The 22746-nt window shown below is 38.1% G+C and overlaps 2 protein-coding genes across 2 annotated transcripts in view; both read left to right on the top strand.

Moving 5' to 3' along the window:
- The first annotated feature begins 2170 nt into the window (after nt 1–2170).
- Nucleotides 2171–8703, top strand: CUNH11orf54 (chromosome unknown C11orf54 homolog). The gene is made up of 6 exons (XM_004385553.3): nt 2171–2574; nt 2793–2894; nt 3844–4020; nt 4999–5148; nt 7122–7238; nt 8156–8703. Exons 3-6 carry the CDS (start codon nt 3847–3849, stop codon nt 8327–8329), a joined length of 615 nt encoding a protein of 204 aa, XP_004385610.1. The 5' UTR covers nt 2171–2574; nt 2793–2894; nt 3844–3846; the 3' UTR covers nt 8330–8703.
- Nucleotides 8704–12452: 3749 nt separating this feature from the next.
- The window catches only part of MED17 (mediator complex subunit 17), a 25730-nt gene continuing 15436 nt past the window's right edge, over nt 12453–22746 (top strand). The window contains exons 1-5 of the mRNA XM_023739853.1: nt 12453–12812; nt 16937–17103; nt 19952–20171; nt 22420–22556; nt 22653–22737. Of these exons, the coding sequence (XP_023595621.1) occupies nt 12563–12812; nt 16937–17103; nt 19952–20171; nt 22420–22556; nt 22653–22737 (859 nt within the window). The 5' untranslated portion in view covers nt 12453–12562. The remainder of the gene's footprint in view (nt 12813–16936; nt 17104–19951; nt 20172–22419; nt 22557–22652; nt 22738–22746) is intronic.

The raw sequence follows: 22746 nt of genomic DNA, 5'->3' as shown, positions 1-22746 counted from the left end.
AGAGGGAGCAAAAAGCCAGAACGTCTGCTTATATACAGATGTGGGCCATGCCTCCAAGGAGACTCCCTTTCATCTGATTGGCTACTCACAGTATATTCAATCATGGGAGTGATTACATTAAAACACTGATCATGGCCCAGCCAAGTTGACACACAATCTTAACCATCACACTGCCCCATAGAGTTTCCAAGGAATGGATTAGAACTGGTGGATTCAAACTGCTAATCTTTTGGTTAGCAGCTGAACTCTTCAACCACTATGCCACCAGGGTTTTCAAGAATGATATATACTCCCTGCTAAATAAGTAAACAAACAAATAAAAATCAGAAAACATAGAAAAGTACAAGGAAGAAGGAAAATGGTTACCCTAATTTTTTCATCCAAAGGGTGTTGCTTTGAAAAACAGTTTTCTATTCAATAATTTGTGAGTCTTTAAATTGTAATACTAAGGAAGCCAGCTATGTGTATGTATATGTATGCTCTTTCATAAACACAGTTAGGTACCTTCTATATGAACTGGTCTTGCTGAGGTCACCAATATGATCTCTGTACATATTTGATACTGTTTGCCCATTGCTACCTTTTGACATTGTTCTCTTGGTTCTTTCTCCTGTCCTCTTGGTTCTTTCGCTTCTCCTTCCTTTTTACCTTTCCTACCTCCTTGATGTTCTTCATCATTTTTCCTGGCTCCTTTCTCTTTCTGATTTTTAAATATTAATGTTCTCCAGAATTCTTTCCTCAGCCTCTTCTTATTCTGTACACTTTCTCTGAGATTTTCCATCTAGTCTTGTGGTTTTAATTACTACCTGGATACAACAACTTTGGAATCTGTACATCTCACCTAGATCTCTCTTTTTCTTATTTATAGATTAGTATTTCCATCTGCTTACAGGACATCTCCACCTGTGTATACTAATGATGACTTGATGTCTGCATGTCTAAGAAATAACTTATTACTTCACCGTAGTTTCCCATTTTCCTTTCTTTATTCTTTTTCTTTATTTCTGCTTCTCCATCTCTACAGTCATCATTATTAGCTTATTACTTGTGTTTTGCCTGGACTACTAAAATAGCCCCTTAATGGTTTCTCTAATTTTCCTTTCCACTTTACTATCACTTAGGAGTGTCTTATTCATGAGTAATTTCTGCTAATTGCAAGGAAAACATTTCCAAAATCCCCAATTACAAGTGAGGCCTGTAATAATTTTGTACATATACTCTCTGCATAGCTGAAGAAATAGAGCCTTCACTGACAGGGATCACAACAGAGGGTTCCAGACAGTGCTGGAGAAAAATGTAGAACAAAATTCTAACTCACAAAAAAAGACCAGACTTAAACTGGCCTGACAGAGACTGGAGAAACTCCAAGAGTATGGCCCCTGGACACCCTTTTAGCTCAGTAATGAAGTCACTCCTGAGGTTTACCCCTCAGCCAGAGATTAGACAGGCCCATAAAACAAAACTAGATTAAAGGGGCACAGCAGCCCAGGGACAAGGACTAGAAGGCAGGAGGGGACAGGAAAGCTGGTAATAGGGAAACCAAGGTTGAGAAGGGAGAGTGTTGACATGTCGTAGGTATGGTAACCAATGTCACAAAACAGTATGTCTGCTAATTGTTTAACGAGAAGCTAGTTTGTTCTGTAAACCTTCATCTAAAGTACAATAAAAATAAATAGAAAAATCATAATTATTTTACTGTATAATATGTTAGTGGAGCCCTGGTGGCATAGTGGTTAAGAGCTCAGCTACTAACCAAAAGGTCGACAGTTCGAATCCACCAGCCGCTCCTTGGAAACCCTATGGGGTAGTTCTACTCTGTCCTGTAGGGTCGCTATGAGTTGGAATTGACTTGATGGCAATGGGTTAATATGTTAGTCTGAAACTAACAGGACTACTCTTTCTAAAACACAAGATAATTATTTTCCACTCTGCATTTAAAAAATAAAAGTTCCTTCTCTCAACTTTTAAGTAAAATGTAAAGTGTAAATAAAGTTCCTCTCATCTGAAGTTATCTGTAATTAACATGTCATTTTCATAAACCACCTTGAGAGTACGCAGCTTTAGCAAGAGGATTTCCCAATGTGAATTTTTAAAAGACCTTAAATTCTACCAGAGATAGATATTTTAAATGAAAAAACAATTTTAGCAAAAAAAAAAAAAAAAAAAAAAAAAACTGCTGTTTAAAAGAAATATGTCCTTACACATTCTAAAAATCTCATCAAATCCCAGCTTTGCCCCAAGTCTAGCCCTTGCCCTCTCATCAACTTTCTGTTGGCTTTATGCCACGAGTTGTATCAAGTCATGCTTGGTTATGAAGATATTGGAGACACAGGTAGTTAGAATAAGGAGAGGTCCTAGCTACTTATGCCTTTTCACACCTGCTATTTGTAAAACTCTATGAGAATGGAGGAGTTGTGTACTCTTAATAAATTAGTGTCTTCTGGTATTTATACTTAAATTAGATGTTCTGCCTATTTTTAAGATGGCTTATTTTTTTTAGGCATCTGTGGGAAAACTAGAATTGCAGAAGTAGGAGGTGTGCCTCACTTACTTCCTCTTGTAAACCGAAAAAAAGTAAGTGTTGTACATTTTCTCTTCACATTCAAATGAAGGTCATAGAAGTTGTGTTGATTCCTCTTATTATTAGACGATCCATTTATCAGTGTGGCAAGGAAGTGTTATGGACTCATTAATAAAAAGAAAACCAGAGAATTACTGTAAGTTATGATTTATGAGTCCAGGTTCCCACTGTGATTAATTTAAATAATATTTTTTTGTCCTCATTTATATAGGTTTATGATCTGAGTAAGATTGCAAAAGAAATCAAGCTGCCTGGAGCTTTCATTCTTGGAGCAGGGGCAGGCCCATTTCAGACTCTTGGGTTCAATTCTGAGGTCAGCATAGATATAATGTAATTACTTTATTGATCTGACATTTGGTTTGCCTTTTTCCTTTCACTGTCAGAAAGCCTCAATGCTTGAGTTGTAAGTGGTCGATTTCATGGTACATCACTTGATAACTGTTTTTATAGCACATACTCTACTTGGTCCAACTGTAATGGAGCACTAGCCACTATCTTCAGATCCTCTGAGGGTATAGATTCAGCCTCAGATGAATCCAAGATCCCACCGTGGTCTGCTAAGGACCCTGGATTGTGAAAGGTTTTTATCCTTATATATCAGAGGATTCCTAGCTTCTCTATAATTCTTTGCATTTGGTAGAGGGCAGCTTTGGATCAGAAGATGAATAGAATATGTAATGATCTAGTCAACACTCTCTTTCCGTTCAGAGAAGTATGTTGATTATTTGCCAAAGGTACTATCTATTACTAAGTATGTCAGTACATTTTCAACATAAAAATATTACATCAGTGTTTCTTGACATTTCATAGATGGAAGAGTGCAGTCAGTCTGCTCATTCACTTACAGCCTCTTCAGATGTGACCATTTGTCAGTGATCACACAACTTCTTTTGCAGAAACGTCAATATCATTTGCCTTGTGTTCAAGATAGAAGAAAAGTTTAAAATTTAAAATTCGACATTTTTAAGGAAATGTTACAAATGTTATAGAAACACTAAGAAATTCTACAAACATTTTATGTTTCCCAGTTTGTTGGTATTTGTATTTCTATTTCTTTAACACTTTGTATGTAAAATTTAATAGTTTATGTTTTATGTTTTCTTATTAGGTCTTGAAATAAAATGTCTTAAAAGTCTGGGAAAAAATGTTTTGTCACATTTTTAAAGATATTCTCTTTAGAATATCTTAATAGGTATTCTCTTTAGAATAACTTGATAGAGATACTAGGATCTACTAATTGTGTTATTTACTTTTCTTTTCAGTTTATGCCAGTTGTTCAAACAGAAAGTGAACACAAACCTCCTGTGAATGGAAGTTACTTTGCCTGTATTAACCCTGCAGATGGAGGGTGCCTGCTAGAGAAATACAGTGGGAAATATCATGATTTTGGGTGTGCATTAATGGCTAATCTTTTTGCCAGTGAGGGCCACCCTGGGAAGGTGATTGTCCATAATAACACTGTATTCTCTAAATATTCTCAAATAGCTAAAACTTTGAACTTTTTATTACCTCTAACATGGTTTTTGATATTAAAAAAAAAAAATCAAAAGTTGCTTAAGGCAAAGTTCCTTAAATAACCCAGTATGAAAGATACAGAGTACTACAGTACGAGTGAAAGTCTTATTTAAAGCTAACGTTAAGAATAATACTCAGTAAGCAATTCCTTTTTCTGAGTAACTAAAAAGTAACAGGATACTGATTTGAGGAATGAGTTAGTCACTTAAACCAACAATGCAGCTAAAATAAATAGCTGATACCTACCTATAGGTAGCAAAATAGGTACTTTGCTTGTTCCTAACTGTTTATACATTGATTATTGATTGAACTAGACAGGGATGATGGTAGCAGAACATTTTAGCAAGAAAAAGGTAAGGTGAATTAGTGCCTTCCTTCATATTTACTTCATATCAGTATATAAAAAGATGACTTCAGTCTTAGCAGTTGAGCGGACTCTTGGACGTCTTAATAGAGATAGCCACTGCAGCCCCTTTGAGAATGAATAGTGCAGTCTAAATAACCTAACAGAGATAACATAGGTTCAGGCAGAATAGTGAGGGAGGTCAGAAAATGTAATCATTGTAATCATTCCCCCCATTACCAGAGGTTAATCCCTTAAACCAGAAGATTTTTAATCTATTTTCACCTTGACACATATAATGAGAGTCTCCAGAGTTAAATGCAGGATTTAGCTATAACTTTCTCCAGGAAAGCATGAGTTAATTATATATAACTGACATATATCTGAGTGATCAAGACTCACAGAGTATTTAGACACATCAGCTCAGATCTGGGTACTGAACACAGAGGAGTGAATATTTGCATGATGGCATTAAATTACATAACGTTTCACTTTGAAACTCATTTACCTAAAATGTTGCAGCTTAAAACAGTGGTATGTATATTTATGTTCTCTGTAGGTCATCGAGGTGAAAGCCAAAAGAAGAACTGGAAAACTTAACTTTGTGACTTGTATGAGACAGACTCTTGAGAAACATTATGGAGATAAGCCTGTAGGGATGGGAGGTACTTTCCTCGTTCAGAAGGGAAAGGTGAAAACTCACATTATGGTAAGGTTGTGCATGTGTTGGGGCATGTGTGTGAGCGCGCACATGTGTGTGTGAGTGTGGCCACACTTAAGAATTTAGGATTTATTAGTATACTTTGGGAATTCTATCTTTAAAAATACCCTGAGGAAAATCTTTTACTATGAGTATATTATTTTAAAATTTAAATGACATACAATACTGTAAATCACACTGTGAGATAATATCTAGCTAGAGATCTTTTCTCATGTTAATATATTAGAACTTTCTTTTCAGCGTGTTTATTTTTAAGATCAAGATAGATGTGAAGTGTAAGCCTTACAAACTAAGTATTTTTTTCATTGCTAGAATCCCAAACTCAGTACATGCTAGACTTTGCTATTAAGGTGGTTGTGCTCTTGGGGAAAGAACTCATTATGAAAAGTTATAATCTTAGGGACTAAGGGACAGTTTATAAAGCATTAGGGATTGAATACTATACAAAGCCAGATCCAGAGCATTGAGGACTTTTTATTTATAACTTTTGGTACATGAATGAATGAGCCATAAAAATAATTTCAGTTTAATTTCTTTTTCATTTTATCAGTAAAGCCATAAGAAAATATAGTATTTTAATGCTTTTTATCTTAATAATTTTAAGTGGCAAGCCAATGATCCTGCATAGAAAGAGGTAGCATTTTTAAACCTACTTACTTTTCCAAATTATTAACAAGAGAATTATAGATAAATAGATTTGTAAATACCAGAGGATTATAGGATTGAATCATAATGTTACAGACTTCCAGATCAAGTTTGTATTTTATTTTGTTCTTAACCAAAAAAAGCAGCTGTCTTCAAAAATACACATAAGCGCTCCTTTCTTCCTAATTCCTGCGTGTATATATTTCATTTAGATGAGATTTAAAGCTTAAATTTAATTCTTCAACAATTTATAATTTATAACTTCTTTAACATTTTAGTAGCTCTTATCAGGAGTGAGGAAACCCTGGTGGCGTAGTGGGTAAGAGCTACAGCTGCTAACCAAAAGGTCAGCAGTTGGAATCCACCAGGTGCTCCTTGGAAACCCATGGGGCAGTTCTACTCTGTCCTATAGGTCGCTATGAGTCGGAATCAACTTGATGGCAACATGTTTGGTGGGTTGGTTATCAGGAGTGAACAGGAGAGCATACCATGAATAATTGTGTGTGTGTGTGTACTTATTATTTATGTTTGTAGACGTATTTGAGTTCAAAGGAGCCCTGGTAGTTCAGTGGTTAAGTGCTTGACTGCTAATCAAAATATCTGCAGTTTTAACCCACCATCTGCTCTGTGGTAGAAAGATGTGGTAGTCTGCTTCTGTTAAGATTACAGCCTTGGAAACCCTATGGGGCAGTTCTACTCTGTCCTATAGGGTTGTTATGAGCCAGAATCGAATCTACAACAGCGGATTTTTTATTTGAACTCAAGAAACCATAAACACAGAGGAAGGATGAAGCAAAGTCTTCCTTCTGTCTACTTTTAATGCCTTGCTTTTTTCTTTCATCTACTGGTAGGAGTAATGAGATTCCAGATTAGGATGGTAACATATTCACAAGAAAACTGGTAGGCTATGAAAAATAAAAATATATTAAATAGACTCATTCCTTCATCAGTTTTAGTTTGTATACATTGATTGACTATTCTTTTGAAAACTAAAGTATGTAACTTCTTTTGATGCCAAAAATAGTCACTAGAATGTACAAGCCATAAATTTTTTAACTTATTGAAACTGCATATATTTTTAAGTTTTAATTCTCGGAATATTCACTATAGGAGCCCTGGTTGCACAGTGGTTAAGTACTCTGCTGCTAATTAAAAGTTGGTGGTTTGATTTTGGTAAAGATTACAGCCTTGGAAACCCTGTGGGACAATTCTACTCTGTCCTATAGGGTCTGTCTGAGTTGGAATTGACTCAATGGCAATGAATTAATATTCAGTATATTCAATGATTATTTTGTTTAATGATTTTTTTATTGTAGCCTGCAGAATTTTCTTCCTGCCCATTGAACTCTGAAGAAGAGGTGAATAAATGGTTGCAATTTTATGAGATGAAGGCTCCTTTGGTTTGTCTGCCAGTTTTTGTCTCCAGAGACCCAGTAAGTCTGTATCTCCCTTTTATATTGCAGTATACTACAATGATAACACCTGAGTTTTAGGACTGATTTTTTAATCCTACCTTTTGTGTTGTTGTTTAAGAACTAGGATAATATATGTTTATGAGTTAGGTAGAGCAAATTTTACCTTTGAGAAAATGAAGGCACAGGCATTTTAAATGACACCCAGAGTCATGTTAAGTAGCAGAATCAGGACTGGGATTCAAATCTCTTGTTATCTTATTTGGTGTTCATTATATTCTAACACAATACTACAAGCTTACCCTTAGAGAAAAATACTGCAATATAGACCGGTTCAAAGCAAATGTTTACCAGAATAATGACTGGTCATATCTTTTGATCCAGCAGTTACATCCTAGGAATATATCCTTAAATATTTGCATAGATATGTAAAATGACATAGTTAAGAGGTTATTTGTGACATCATTGTTGTATTAGCAGAAGAATTGGAAATAACCTAATTGTCAACTGGGAAATGATATATACATACAGTGAACACCATGTAGGTATAAAAGAATGGGGAAGCTCTTTTATGTTCTAATATGCAAAGACCTCAAAGCTATATTGTTAAGGGAAAAAAAGCAATATGCAGAAGATTGTGTAGAGTGCTACTGCCACTTCAATAAAAAAATTAATATTTCTGGGAGGATAGACAAGAAATTACTTGTATTGATTGCAAGGAAAGGGAGTAAGTGGGGAGGGGAGGAGGTGGAACAAGACATTTTACTGATTTTATCCTTTTGCATCCTCGGAATTTTGAATCATGTGAATGTATTACCTTTTTAAAAAATCAAATAAAAAACTACTGTAATATAAATAAAAAAGGTCTCCCTTCCCCTTAAAAAAAATCCTACCCAAAACAATATGAGTTCTAACAGATGGTTTGTCTGTTGTTCTAGGGGTTTGATTTGCGATTGGAGCACACTCATTTTTTCAGTCATCATGGAGAAGGTGGACACTACCATTATGATACTACCCCAGAGACAGTGGAGTATCTGGGATACTTCTTACCTGCAGAGTTTCTCTTTCGTATTGATCAACCAGAAGAAACCCATTCATTTGGGCGAAATTAAATCACCTGACACTAATTTAGAAAAGGAGGTAATTAAGGTTTAAATTTAAAATCAAGCTCATTAATTGATACTAATATAAAATCCAGTGGAAATGATCTCACCATTAAACCTCATTTTTTTGGCCTTTGAAATGAAACTGTGTTCTATATTTTATAAATCTATTTTTGAGAAATCATTGTGAACAAAGATGCATAATTGAGATGTTCTTCATTGTTTTTATTGTATAATATCAGCAAAAACAGAGTCGTGGTTCATGTCTGTTACAGATCGAATTGTATCCCCCAAAATGGTGTGTTGTAAATCTTAACCTCTATGCTTGTGGTTATAATCCCATCTGGGAATGGGTTGTCTTTGTTGTGTTAATGAGGCAGGATTAGTGTAGGGTGTATCTTGAGTCAGTTTCTTTTGAGATATAAAAGAAATTAAACAAGCAAGCCAGAGAAGCAGAGATGGGGGAAGACACATGCCAAGCCACATGAAGACTGCCCAGGAGCAAAAGCTCAAAGAGACAAGGAACTTCCTTCAGAGCCCACAGAGAAAGACTCCCTCCAGAGTTGGCACCCGAATTCAGACTTCTAGCCTCTTAAACTGAGAAAATAAATTTGTTTGTTAAAGCCATCCACTTGTAGTATTTCTGTTATAGCAGCACTAGATAACTAAGACAGCACTTACGTGAATAAAGCATAAAGTATTAAAGACTGAGTTTTCCCCAGAAAATCCATTATATCCATCGGCTAAATCTATGGTTACTGTGCCTGGAACTCCTGCCCTTGGTCCATTTCTCTGATACATTGTTTTTCTGAAACATATTCACTACAGCAATAAGGACCGATTTCTCCTTTAAAATTTATACTAATGCTTGGGATTAGTTGTATTAGCAACCTAATATTTGCCATTGTTGTAGATTCCTAAAAGCAGGCTTCTAATTGCTCTTGGTTTCAAGACCCCAGCTTCCTTTTAGGTTACCCGTGAAGGCTTCATCAAAGCACAGATGGCCTATTCTTTCATTCAACAACAATTTACTGAGCATTATCAATGTGCCAGGCACTGTACCAGGCACTATGAATACAAAGATAAATAAGACATGATCCCTGCCTCAGAGGAGCTAAGCCTAGTGGGGACACTGACTTGTGAATAAATAATTAAAATAAACTATGATATGTCAAGCTGCGATATGCAGATGATACAACCTTCCTTGCTGAAAGTGAAGAGGACTTGAAGCACTTACCGATGAAGATCAGACTACAGCCTTCAGTATGGATTACATCTTAATTTAACATAAAACAAAATCCTCACAAGTGGACCAATAAGCAACATCATGATAAACAGAGAAAATACGGAAGTTACCAAGGATTTCATTTTACTTGGATCTACAATCAATGCCCATGGAAGCAGCAGTCAAGAAATCAAGCGACATATTGCATTGGGTAAATCTGCTGCAAAAGATCTCTTTGAAGTGTTAAAAAACAAAGGTGTCACCTTGAGGACTAAGGTGCTCCTGAGCCAAGCAATGGTATTTTCAATCGCATTATATGCATGGGAAAGCTGGACAATGAATAAGGAAGACGGAAGAATTTATGCCTTTGAATTATGGTGTTGGCGAAGAATATTGAATATACCATGGACTGCCAAAAGAAGAAACAAATCTGTCTTGGAAGAAGTACAGCCAGAATGCTCCTTAGAAGCGAGGATAGTGAGACTTCTTGCTTACTTTGGACATGTTATCAGGAGAGACCAGTCCCTGGAGAAGAACCTTATGTTTGGTAAGCAGAGGATCAGCAAAAAAGAGTAAGACCCTCAATGACATTGATTGACTCAGTGGCTGCAACAACGGGCTCAAACATAGCAACGATTGTGAGGATGGTTCAGGACCAGCCAGTGTTTTGTGCTGTTGTGCAGGGGTTGCTATGAGTTGGAACCGATTCCACAGCACCTAACAACAACAACAACATGATTAAGTCCTATCAGTATTGCCCCATAAGTACTGTACATTAGAGGAATCTGTGTATCACAAACACACAAAAAAAGAAATTTACTAAAGAACACACACTGGCCAAGATAGAATAAGCCTAGAACAAACGTTTATTGGATAAAGTACAGAAAGCAACTCTGAGCACTCATAACATTAAACAAGCAGGCAGATGGCAGAGAGAAGGCAACACTTCAAGAATGAACAATATGGTAATGAGTTTTCTGGTTTTTCTTCCTTCTTTTATTCTCCTGGATTTGACCCAAGACAGCCCGAGTCAGAGAGCTGTTTAATGGGCATGGACAGCAAACACTCCCGAGAGAAAGCCCTTTTGTTCTGGCCAGAGAACCAGGGCACCCCTGAGAGCCACAGAATGTGGCAGTCCCCATTTTTTTCATTTTCTCTTTTTTTCCTCTCCCAGCGCTGCCCAAAGTCTAGCCCTAGTGGAGCCAAAGCTGCACTGCTGCATTGGTGGCGTCAGCAGAGCAGTCTCCTAAAACCCCAAGAGAATCACCTAAGACCCCAGAGGAACCAGGAAATAGTCTCCTGGTTGTCCCATTTTTCTTTCTCTGTTCTCTTGCTGCTGCATCCATAGGGTGGCCCCAGTTGTGTGGAACAGCATAATAGTCTGGGAGGGAGGTACAGGGCAGGGGGCACTAAAACTCTGAAAGAAACTAGGCTTTCTAGCCAGAGGAAGCAGGAAAAGGAGTGTGATTCATAATGTATTCCCTTATTAGACTTTAATCTTTAAGGTCTGTCAAAAAACCAAAGCAAACCCGTTGCCATCAAGTTGATTCTGACTCATAGTGACCCTAGAGGACAGAGTGGAACTGCCCCATAGGGTTTCTAAGTAGCGCCTGGTAGATTCGAACTGCCAACCTTTTGGTTAGCAGCCGAACTCTTAACCACTACACCACTAGGGTTTCCTTAAGGGCTGTAGGTGGTGCAAATGGTTAATGCCCTCAGTTGCTAACCAGAAAGGTTGGCAGTTCAAGTCTATCCAGAACCACCTTGGAAGAAAGGCCTGCCAATCTACTTCGGAAAAATCAGCCAGCTGTTGAAAACCCTATGGAGCACAGTTCTACTCTTGACATGGTGGGCTGCCATGACTCGAGGGCACCTGGTTAAGGTCTGTAGTGATATCCTTTCATTCCTGATATTAGTAATTTGTGTCTTCTCTTTTTTTACCATGGTCAAAATACAGTATTATTAATTTTATTGATCTTTCCAAAGAATTCTGTACCAGAAAATATAACCCGTTGCCACTGAGTTCCACTCATAGCAACCCTATAGAACAGAGTAGAACTGTCCCATAAGGTTTCCAAGGAGCAGCTGGTGGATTCGAACTCCCAGCCTTTCAGTTAGCAGCCAAGCTCTTAACCACTGTGCCACCAGGGCTCCCAGAAAATATAAAGAACTCTCTAAAATTGAACAGTAAGAAAACACTCTAATTTTAAAATGGCCAAAAGATTTTAACAGACACTTCGTCGGAGAATATATATGGATGGTAAATACAACAAGATGCTCAACACCATTAAGTCATTAGAGAGATGTAAATTAAAATCATAATAAACTTAAAAAAAAAAAAAAAAAGACTGACAATACCCAGTGCTGGTGATGATGTGGAACGCCTCGCATTCTCATACATTGCTGGTGGGAATGCAAAATGGTACAGCCACTCATGAATACTGTTTAGCAGTTTCTTAAAAAGTTAAATATTCATTTACCATATGGCCCAGCAGTCTCACTCCTAGGTATTTACCTTGCAGAAATGAAAATTTACATTCACACAAAAACTTGTACACGAATGTTCATGGCAACACTAGCGGAGAAGGGCACCAGCTACTCCATTAATATTTTGTTGTTCAGTGATGTAAGCAACGCAAAGTTAAAAAACACTTATACAAATCTTATAAACAAGAAAAGCCCTGCAAGCAACCAGTCCAACCGATGATGGAAACTGAAACGTCTCTCCTCGTCACACCAGGAAGTTTTTCCCGACCTCCAATAGGACTGCCCCGCAGCGCGCGCTCGGAGCAGCCGGCGCCTGCCCAGTTTCGTACCGTAAAGACTTTGCGAGCCGAGTACTGTAATGCATGCCGGGAAAGGCCGTGGTCCTCCGCTTTGTTTCCGGCCCAACAGCTGCGTTTCTGCGCCCAGGCACGCAGGTTCCTGCTTTCTGGCTCCCGGTGGAGGCGTCCCTGTCCCCACCTCCGTTCTGGCCTCGAGCGGGAGTCAGTCCCCCGCACGCCGCCACCGCCAGCATGTCAGGGGTACGCGCTGTGCGGATCAGCATCGAGTCGGCTTGCGAAAAGCAGGTCCAGGAGGTGGGCCTGGATGGCACTGAGACCTATCTGCAGCCGCTGTCCATGTCGCAGAACCTGGCGCGTCTGGCTCAGCGAATCGACTTCAGCCAGGGTTCGGGCTCCGAGGAAGAGGAGGCGGCAGGGGCCGAGGGCGACGCGCAAGACTGGGCGGGCGCCGGATCCAGCGCAGACCAGGACGACGAGGAAGGTAAGACCCATGTCTTCGCCGAGCTGGGTCTGGGGCGGTCACAGTACCCACCCAGTAATGTCACTCTGCCTCTCGCCTACTGGGTGCGATGCTGTGAGTGGGAGTACTTAGAAAGTAACACTCATGCGGAATAATAATTGTGCTCATTACCATCGTTTTGGACACTGCTTGACTTTTAATACTCCTCATCCTTCTGCGGGTCTTCTTGAGTGGGAGCGTTTAAGACATTGCCACTGGTGGAGAGTTTACATAAATACAGTAAAACCTGCGAAAGCTGGAAACTGTAAGGTGGAAACCTCCATCAGAGAAGGAAAAGGCAAATATTTTCCACTAATAGTGATAGAAAAATGGTAAGACTGCACCCTGTCAACTTGCAAGACTCGGAAAACAAGGCAGTCCCTTTGAGTTCCGGGTTTCATAGGTTTCACTGTATTTTCTTATAAAACGGTTGCACTGTGGCACAAAGTATAACTGAACACTGTAAGGTCATAGCACCGCTCTGGTGTGACTAGCTGTGTGGCCTTTGTCAAGTTACTTTGCTTCCTTGTGCAGTGTGGATAATGATAGTAGCACCTTCTGAAACTGAAAAGAGGTCGTTGACTGGAGTACCAAGTGAGGTATAAGAGATAGGCAGGGACTAGATCATGCAAGCCTTGTAGGCCAGGATAAGCTTTTGGCTATTACAAGGACAACGGAAAGCTTTTGGAGGCTTTCAAGTAGAGACAAAGATGAATTTGTTTTAAAAAGAAAAATTTTGGATGCTATGTAGTAAATACAGGGAAAACAAAACTGGAAGAGGAAGACTAGTTAAGGGGCTATTGTAGAACTGTAGAAACAATATGAGGAGTGGTTTTGGGTTTCATTATTTTCAGAGGTTAAAAAAAATCTAAATTCTTGATTTAGTTATGCAACAGACCCTGTATAAATGGAAATTTAAAGAGGTCAAGCCAATGGTGTTATGACAGTTGGGGTTCATTTGGGGAGAGAAAGGTAGATACTACCTCATATCTCATGAAAGTTAATTCCACAAGGAGTGAAGTGCCAAGTGAAGAAAATAAAAATATTGGAAGAAATATTAAAAGAATAATCATATAATTTTGGGAGTAGGTGAGATGTTAAGCAAGGTAGGAAACAAGTTATAAATAAAAAAATACATTCATTACATGAAATTAAAAAAGAATGAAGGAAAAAACGTAAACAAAGTAAAAAGATAATCGACCGACTAGGAAAAGTATTTGCACCACATATGATACACAACTGATTGTCGTTGTTAGGTGCTGTTGAGTTGGCTCTGACTCATAGGGACTCTATGTACAACTGCCTGGTCCTTCGCCATCCTCATGATTGTTGTTAGGCTTGAGCCCATTGTTGCAGCCATTGTGTCAATCCATCTCGTTGAGGATCTGCCTCTTTCGTTGACCTGCTACTTTACCAGGCATAGTGTCCTTCTCCAGAGACAGTCCCTCCTGATAACGTGTCCAAAGTACTTGAGATGAAGTCTCACCATCCTTGCTTCTAAGGAGTATTCTGGCTGTACTTCTTCCAAGACAGATTTGTTCGTTCTTTCGGCAGTCTATGGTATATTTTTTCACTAACAGTACTTTTCACTAACACCATAATTCAAAGGCATCAATTCTTCTTCGGTCTTCCTTATTCATTGTCCAGCTTTCAAATGCATATGAGGCCATTGAAAACACCATGGCTTGGGTCAGGTGCACCTTAGTCTTCAAGATGACATCTTTGCTTTTTAACACTTTAAAGAGGTCTTTTGCAGCATATTTGCTTAGTGCAGTGGGTTGTTTGATTTCTTGACTGCTGCTTCCATGGGTGATGATTGTGAATCCGGGTGGAATGAAGTCCAACTTCAGTCTTTCTCCATTTATCATGATGTTGCTTATTGGTCCAATCGTGAGGATTTTTGTGTTCTTTAGGTTGAGGTGTAATCCATACTGAAGGCTGTAGTCTTTGATATTCATCAGTAAGTGCTTCAAGTTGTCTTTAGCAAACAAGGTTGTGTCATATGCGTAACACAGGTTGTTAATGAATCTTCCTCCATTCCTGATGCCGTGTTCTTCATATAGTCTAGCTTTTTGGATTATTTGCTCAGCATACAAATTGAATAAGTATGGCGAAAGGATGCAACTCTGATGCACACTATTCTCGACTTTAAACCACACGGTATCCCCTTGTTTGGTTCAAACAACTGCTTCTTGATCTGTGTACAGGTTCCTCATGAGCACAATTAAGTGTTGTGGAATTCCCATTCTTTGCAGTGTTATTCATAATTTCTTATGATCCACACAGTTGAATGCCTTTGCAGTCAATAAAACACAGGTAAACATCTTTCTGGTATTCTTTGCTTTCAGCCAGGATCCATCTGACATCAGCATAACTGGTTAATATCCCTAATATTCAAAGCATTCCTTCAGACTAGGAGGAAAATGATGAATCAGTGAAACAGTAGGCCAAGGATATTAACAAGTTAAAGAGGAGAGGCTTCAGATGCCAATAAATATAAGAAAATATGCTCAGTCTCACTGATGCGAATTAAAGCATCATTAAGATACTATTTTCATGTGTAAAATTAGCAGAAATTTAAAAGACTTAATATTCAGCATTGGGAATGTGAATTGGTAAATCTTTACGGAAGCTGACTGCCGCATCTTTCTCCCATGGAGTAGCTAATGGATTTGAACTACCAACCGTTCGGTTAGCAGCCACACACTTAACCACTGCGCCACCAGGGCTCCTTCAGAGCTTTTTTAGAAGACAGTTTAGCAGTTATGTACAGTATGTTTAAAATGTGCATATCCTTTGACCCACTAATACCACGACTAAGAAGTTAACTTACAAAAAACCATAATTGATCAGGATATTTACTGCAGCACTGATGGAAGCAATCTGCATGTCCATTAAGTGGGAATGGTTAAACTTATTGTACATTTATGCTCCAGAATATCATGTTGTCGTTGTTAGGTGCTGTCGAGTTGTTTCTTGGGCACTCATGTTGGGCCTCCCAGGTGGGTCACAATATCATACACTGTTAAAAAAAAAAAAAAAAGTATGTCTGTATGCGCTTATGTGGAAGTGTCTTTAGGACATAATATTAAGTGAGGGAAGGGGGGAACAAATGACAGAAAAATGGGAGCATGTGTATATAAATGAAGACATTGGTGATTCAGTGGTAGAATTCTCCCCTTCCACGTGGGAGACCAAGGTTCATTTCCAGCCAGTGCACCTCATGCAAAGCCACTACCTGTCATTGGAGACTTGTGTGTTGCTATGATGCTGAACAGGTTTCAGCAGAGCTTCCAGACTAAGGCAGACTAGAAGGAAAGGCCTGGCCATCTACTTCTGAAAATCAGCCAGTGAAAACCTTATGAATCCCAATGGTCAGATCCCCAGCTAGTCGTGGGGATGACTCAGGACTGAGCAGCGTTTTATTGTGTTGTCCATGGGGTCTCCGTGAGTTGGGGGACCCACTTGATGGCAGCCAGCAACCACCACAACATGTATGTAAATGCAGAGAAAAACATTTGGAAAGGGTACACCCCTACTGTTAATAGAGGTTACTTCCCAAGAGAGGAGAGGGAGAGGACTCTCACTTTTTACTCCATAATTCTGAATTGTTTGAACTCTTCTTACAGTGAGCATGTTTTCATGTATTTCATTAAAAAATTAATTTGAAAAAGAAAAAGGATTAAAAGGTTGAAAGATAGCATTAATAGTGCTTAACATCTGAATGATGACATTACAGGTAATTTTTGTTTTTGTATTTTTATGTATTTTGGAACTTGTTTACAATTACTTATTCATGTTCTAAAAGCTGAGGGGGGGTCATTAAAAAAGCTTGCATAAATTTTGAAAGTTTTTGAGTGCCTGCTTATAATGTTGTAGTGATAGATTTAACCTGTGGAAATTGGATATCACATGTGTTTCGCCATTGTAGGTATGCTAACTTAAATGTTAACAAAGATTCAAGAAACAATAAAGGGACTAGGATAAAAGAAGAGCGATTAATTTGAAATAAAATTCATTACTTCTCTGTTTAGTAATTTTAAACCTCTAAGTGAGCTTTCTGTCTTCTCTTCACTGTAATTAATATTGTATATTTCTTTTTTTAGGGTTGGTAAAATTTCAGCCTTCCCTTTGGCCTTGGGACTCAGTGAGGAACAATCTGAGAAGCGCCCTGACAGAGATGTGCGTTCTCTATGACGTTCTCAGCATTGTAAGGGATAAAAAATTTATGACGCTTGATCCCGTTTCTCAGGATCCACTTCCTCCAAAGCAGGTATAGTAACATTTGTGGGCTTTAACCAAAGAATGGTACCATTTTATTAAGTCCCAGAACCATTTTTTAAGCTGTGTGCTTATTGTTCTCTTCTTTTCTTGCGAAGTTAACTCTAAATGAAGCTTTAAAGACTGTTGTTAGGTGCCATAGAGTGGATTCCAACTTATAGCTTTAAAGACTAAATGGTCTAAAAGAAAGACATTAAACTGTATCTCCTTATGTGTCACATAGTATTTATTATATACCTGTGACCCTTGGAAAAATTAGTAAGTTTCATTAATAATGCAATATTTTAAAGTTCCCCAAATTGTAACAAGTTTTTACAACCTGAGTCCTTGGTCTGTAATATATTTCACAAGAATGTGATGGTAAAAAAAAATGACTTTGGAGTCAGATGGAGTTGGATTCAAATCTTGCCTCTGCCCCTCACTAGTCGCGTGATGCTGAGCAGGTTATTTTCTCTCTCTAAGTCTCAGTTTTCCTCTCTATAATACCTCAAAGATACGTTGTCAGGACTAGAATGTGAACTCCAAAGGGCAGGAAACATCTGTCTTGTCTGTCCCTGTAATTCTAGTGCCTAGCACTGTGCCTGGTATATAGCAGATGCTCAGTAAGTGTGGAACAAATAAAATGAGGTAATGCAATTATCGCATAAAAAACTGTTAGCCCTGTGTCTGACACATGGCTACTATAAATATTAGCTGTTATCATTATTATTATACTTAGAGCCTCCATGGAGGCAACCTTGAACCAGGCCCTGAAAAATGGGTAGAATTTAGGTAGTTAAGGAGTTCCCCTACTGGTTGGCAAGTTAACATTTCTACATCTTGGTTTCCTCATCTGGAGATATTACTAGGTTTTAAAAATCTTGCTTTATAGGGTTGTTCTGAGCATCAAATGAGATGATATATGTAAAGCATTTAGAATAGCATTTAGCATATCATAAGAATTCAAGAAATGTTACAGTACTTTATAATTATTCTAGATGGGGAAACAGCATGAGAGAAGACACAGAGTAGTGATTATTTTACCTGGTTTTCAGGACCTGGTTCGAGGATGACCTCCGTGGTGTTCTTCCTACTGCTCTAGTACTCAGTATCTCCCTCCAAATGAACTTGGACTGTGTAGGTTGTAAGCATAAAAATGATAATAGCAGTTAATACTTATAGAGTAGCCATGTACCAGGCATTGTTCTTAGAGTTTTTCATATATTGACTGATTTAATCCTCACAACAGCCCTCATTTTTACAGTTGATAAAATGCACTCAGAGAGGTTAAATAGCTGATCTAAATTACATAGCTAGAAAGTATAAGGGCTAGGGTGGCCTTCATCCTTTTATTATCTAAATTCTATCCTCCCCCCCCTTTTTTTTTTAGTATCTTGTTAGGAAAGTTAGAAAGGCCAAGTTGTAGAAGGCATTAAAAGCTGGGTAGAACTGTTGAAATTTGATGAAGAAGGTACTCAGTTTTTGAACATTGGAAGATGAAAACAGAAGGATGACTTGGTGAATGAAGAGTCTGAAGTCAGGGAGTTGAGTTAGGAAGCTCTTGCGGTGTCAGCACGATGACCGAGTTAGTGACTTGGAGAGAAATGGTGAATATAAAAAACTGTTTGCACATAAAACTACTGAACTTAATTACTCACATAATAACTTCTAATAATCTCAGAATCTAGAAACATTGTGCTGGAAGACGTCTTAGAGGTCATTAAGTCTGCTTTCTTCATTTTACAGAGAGAGAACTAAGGCCCAGAGAGATTTGTGATATGTTCAGGTTGCAGTAAAGCCTGTTGTTAGAGAGCCAAGACTAGAACTCTAGCCCCTCCCTCATAGTTCACTGCCTTTTCCACCATGTGTGCCGTTTCCCAGTGAATCTCCAGGGAGTTCTTAAGATCTGTAGAAACTTGTTAAAATTGGAGCCCTGTCGGCCCAGTGGTTAAGAGCTCGGCTGCCAGCCAAAAGGTCAGCAGTTCAAATCCACCAGCTGCTCCTTGGAAGCCGTATGGGGCAGTTCTACTCTGTTCTGTAGGGTCACTGTGAGTCAGAATTGACTCGATGGCAGCGGGTCCCTAATATGACCAGATGATCGTTGTGACTTTTTATGAAACATTTTATGTGATTTTCTCTCTTAGGTAGCCAGAAAATTTATTTTATTAAACCTGGCTTCTTAGAAGTGTGTTCTGCGTAATAAAATACACAGATTGGTGGTGATAACAGATATTTATATAAGTGTATATAATACATAGGTTCAACTTTAAGCAGTTTTTTAAAAAATTAGCATTCAGTCAATACATTTGATATTAATTCTATGTTTTCAGTCTTAATTTCAAGGCACTTCAATAGCTTGCAATTATAAAAGATAATTTCACAGTTGTACTAGTTGGATCATTCACGTATTCATTGAATGAAATATTATATGCCAGGCAGTGTTCTAGAGTCTATTAATATAGTGGTGAAAAGACAGTTTCTGCCATCATGTAGGTTACATTCAAGCAGGGATTATAGACTTTAATCAGAAGTGTAATGGGTGCCACCGAAGGGTATACACATCAGTGTGTGGCCTAATCTAGACTGGGCAAAGTTGACTGCAGTGGTAAGTTCTGATTTCCAGTCTGCTGTGGTATTTTGCCTTTAACATAAGTCTTCATGTGCGTTGACCAACGAAATAGTTTAAAGTTATTTATTTTAAAAAACAACACTGTATTGTTATGTGTACTCCCCACTCCCTTTCTCTTTCGTTTTCTTTAATTTTTAAATTTTCTCTTTAGTATTTTTTTAATTGAAAAAATGTGTAATTTAAAAGTCATTTAAAAATAATATAGAGCTACACTTTTGGATTGTTTTTGTAGAATCCTCAGACATTACAATTGATATCTAAAAAGAAGTCACTTGCTGGAGCAGCACAAATCCTATTGAAGGGGGCAGAAAGATTGACTAAATCGGTTACTGAAAATCAAGAAAATAAGCTACAAAGAGACTTCAACTCTGAGCTTTTGAGATTAAGGCAACACTGGAAACTGAGAAAAGTCGGAGATAAAATCCTGGGAGATCTGAGCTACAGAAGCGCAGGTATAGATAACTGTAAAACAATACGCTTTTTGTCTGAGTATGTACAGGATTGATTGGAATGCTGCATGTTCTTCTGTTGTTCCTCAGACACTACATTTTGAAATTCTGATTTCCATACATTATCCTGAAGGAGCTAAAACCACTCTTATCATAACCTTAGAATGTTGTTGTTAGGTGCCTTCAAATTGTTTTCAACTCATAGCGACCCCATGTGACAGAATAGAACTGCCCCATGGGGTTTTCTTCACTGTAATCTTTGTAGAAGTCGACTGCCAGGTCTTTCTCCCACAGAGCCGCCGAATCGCCAGCTTTTCAGTTGGCAGCCAGATGCTTAACTGTTTGTACTGCCAGGGCTCCTTAAGGATATAATAAATAGTCTAGATCCAATTTGAAAACCTTTTAGTTTTAGGTACATTTAACAAAAAGTTCAAAGGCAGGGTTTATGTGCTAACACACCCTGAAACTTAGTTGCCGTTTTAGTCAGAAATGAGGTAGAACTAGATTTCTCAATCAGGGCCTTCCCTGTAACACTTAAAACCTGAGACTAAAAGGAGAAAAAAAGTATTTCTGTTTTTCCTTATCTTTCTTCCATTTAGCTTGCTAAGCTGTTTTCAGGTCTTAGGTGAAGAGAGAGGATGGTGAAAACACTTTGCCTTCTTTTTCCAGTTCAACCAAGGCTGCAGCACTAACCTGAGCAGTATGTATTGTGTTGAATTATTCCAGAGCTTGATGATCTCTTGTTCACATCTTTTGGTATAATCCTTTGTTGTTGAGCTATAATAGGAGGTTTCTAAAGATAGTGAAGGCAGTGTCTTGTAAGTTGCTGAGTGGTGGTCGGAAGAGCTGTAAGTTAACGGTTCATAAGGGTCACAGCTCAATGGGGTAAAAGTTTTGAATTCCAAGGGATAAGGAAAGGAGCCATGGCTGTGATGGTTGAGATAACAATAGTAGAGGGAGAAGAACTCTGGCTTGCAATCAGAACATCTGAATCCAGGTACCACTGTGCCCCTTTATTTTCTGTGTACCTTTGTCATTTAGCTTTTGTCTTAATTGTAAAATGAGGATAGCAGTACCTTCCTACCTATTGCCGTCGAGTTGATTCCAACACATAGCAACCCTATAGGAGAGGGTAGAACTGCCCCATGGAGTTTCCAAGGAGTGGCTTGTGGATTTGGACTGCCAACCTTTTGGTTAGCAGCTGAGCTCTTAACCGTTGTGCCACCAGGGCTCCAGTACCTTCCTAGCAGACAATAAAGGATTAAAGGAGATAATGAATGTGAAAATGGTTTGAAGCTAATTCTCAGACGTTACAGTTGAGGTCTAAAAAGGAGTCACTTGCCAGAGCAAGCTATCGTTTTCCTAAAATTAGAGGAAGGTAAGTTGAGGTGGTTAGGTCAGATACTGGAGGACCTACCTGCCTCAGCACTGATGTGAATTGGGGAATTTTGAAGTCTGAAGATAAAATCCTATTTCAAAAATAAATTCAAGATGATAAAGCCATTTTTATATTTTAATAGGTCATCTGTAGAAACAGTGCTTTCTGGCTCCAAACATTGTAAATTCTTTCTAACATAATTACATAAAAATACTTTTCCTAGTTTCTGTCAATGGGGTTGTCATTCATGATTATAAAAGAATCAATTACATTCTGTTTTTAATTGCAAGAAGGTCTTAGAAACCTTTCCTTGTTATAAAATGGCAATTATATTTAACCACACATTCCTCACATAATTCAACAACCCAGAAGAACTTACTAAACTACACAAAAAAAACATAAAAATCTAGGAACTGGTTAAAAAAAAGTGTGATGTGTCTGTTATCCTTTGTCCTTCTCTTGGTGAATTCGGAACATTTCAGCTGTATCCTTTCTATAGAGGCTAAGCTCCGAGAAGTATTATATCTTCAAATTTTAAGTCTGAGGAGGCATTTTATAGTAGAGCCATTTTATCACAGTTCCATTAGAGTAAAACAATTTGGATAGCCCATGGAGTCCATATTATAATGATGCCATTAGACTAAGTGTTTTTGTTTGTATTTTTATTTTTAAAGTAAATAACAGTTTTCCCCTGCTTCCTTTCCTCCCTTTGCTTAGCAGCCCTCCCCCATCTCTGCCAAATCTCTCTCTCTTTCTCTGTCTCTCTCACACACAGACTTGATGGTTCAGCAGTTATGAAGTATTATTATATACTCAAAACGTAGGCTAAATAAATATGTTAACTTTTTTATTTTTCTTTTAACACTCCATTAGGATCTCTCTTTCCCCATCATGGTACATTCGAAGTAATAAAGAATACAGATATTGATCTAGATAAGAAAATACCAGAAGATTACTGTCCCCTTGATGTCCAAATTCCTAGTGATTTAGAGGGATCTGCATATATCAAGGTATCTGTCAAAGTATTTTTCAAATAATTTCTTATTAGTAGCCCAGAAGCTAATTCACTAACCTTTTTTTTCTTTCATGTTTGTATTGTCACATAGGTTTCAATTCAGAAACACGCTCCAGACATAGGTGACCTTGGCACAGTTAACCTCTTCAGACGACCTTTGCCCAAGTCCAAACCAGGTGTAGTTA

The sequence above is a fragment of the Trichechus manatus genome, unplaced genomic scaffold (genome assembly GCF_000243295.1).
Source record: "Trichechus manatus latirostris isolate Lorelei unplaced genomic scaffold, TriManLat1.0 scaffold00141, whole genome shotgun sequence".
In the NCBI taxonomy this organism is placed as follows: Eukaryota; Metazoa; Chordata; class Mammalia; order Sirenia; family Trichechidae; genus Trichechus; species Trichechus manatus.
Note: the sequence above shows the minus strand (reverse complement) of the source record. Positions and strands in the feature narration are given on the sequence as shown.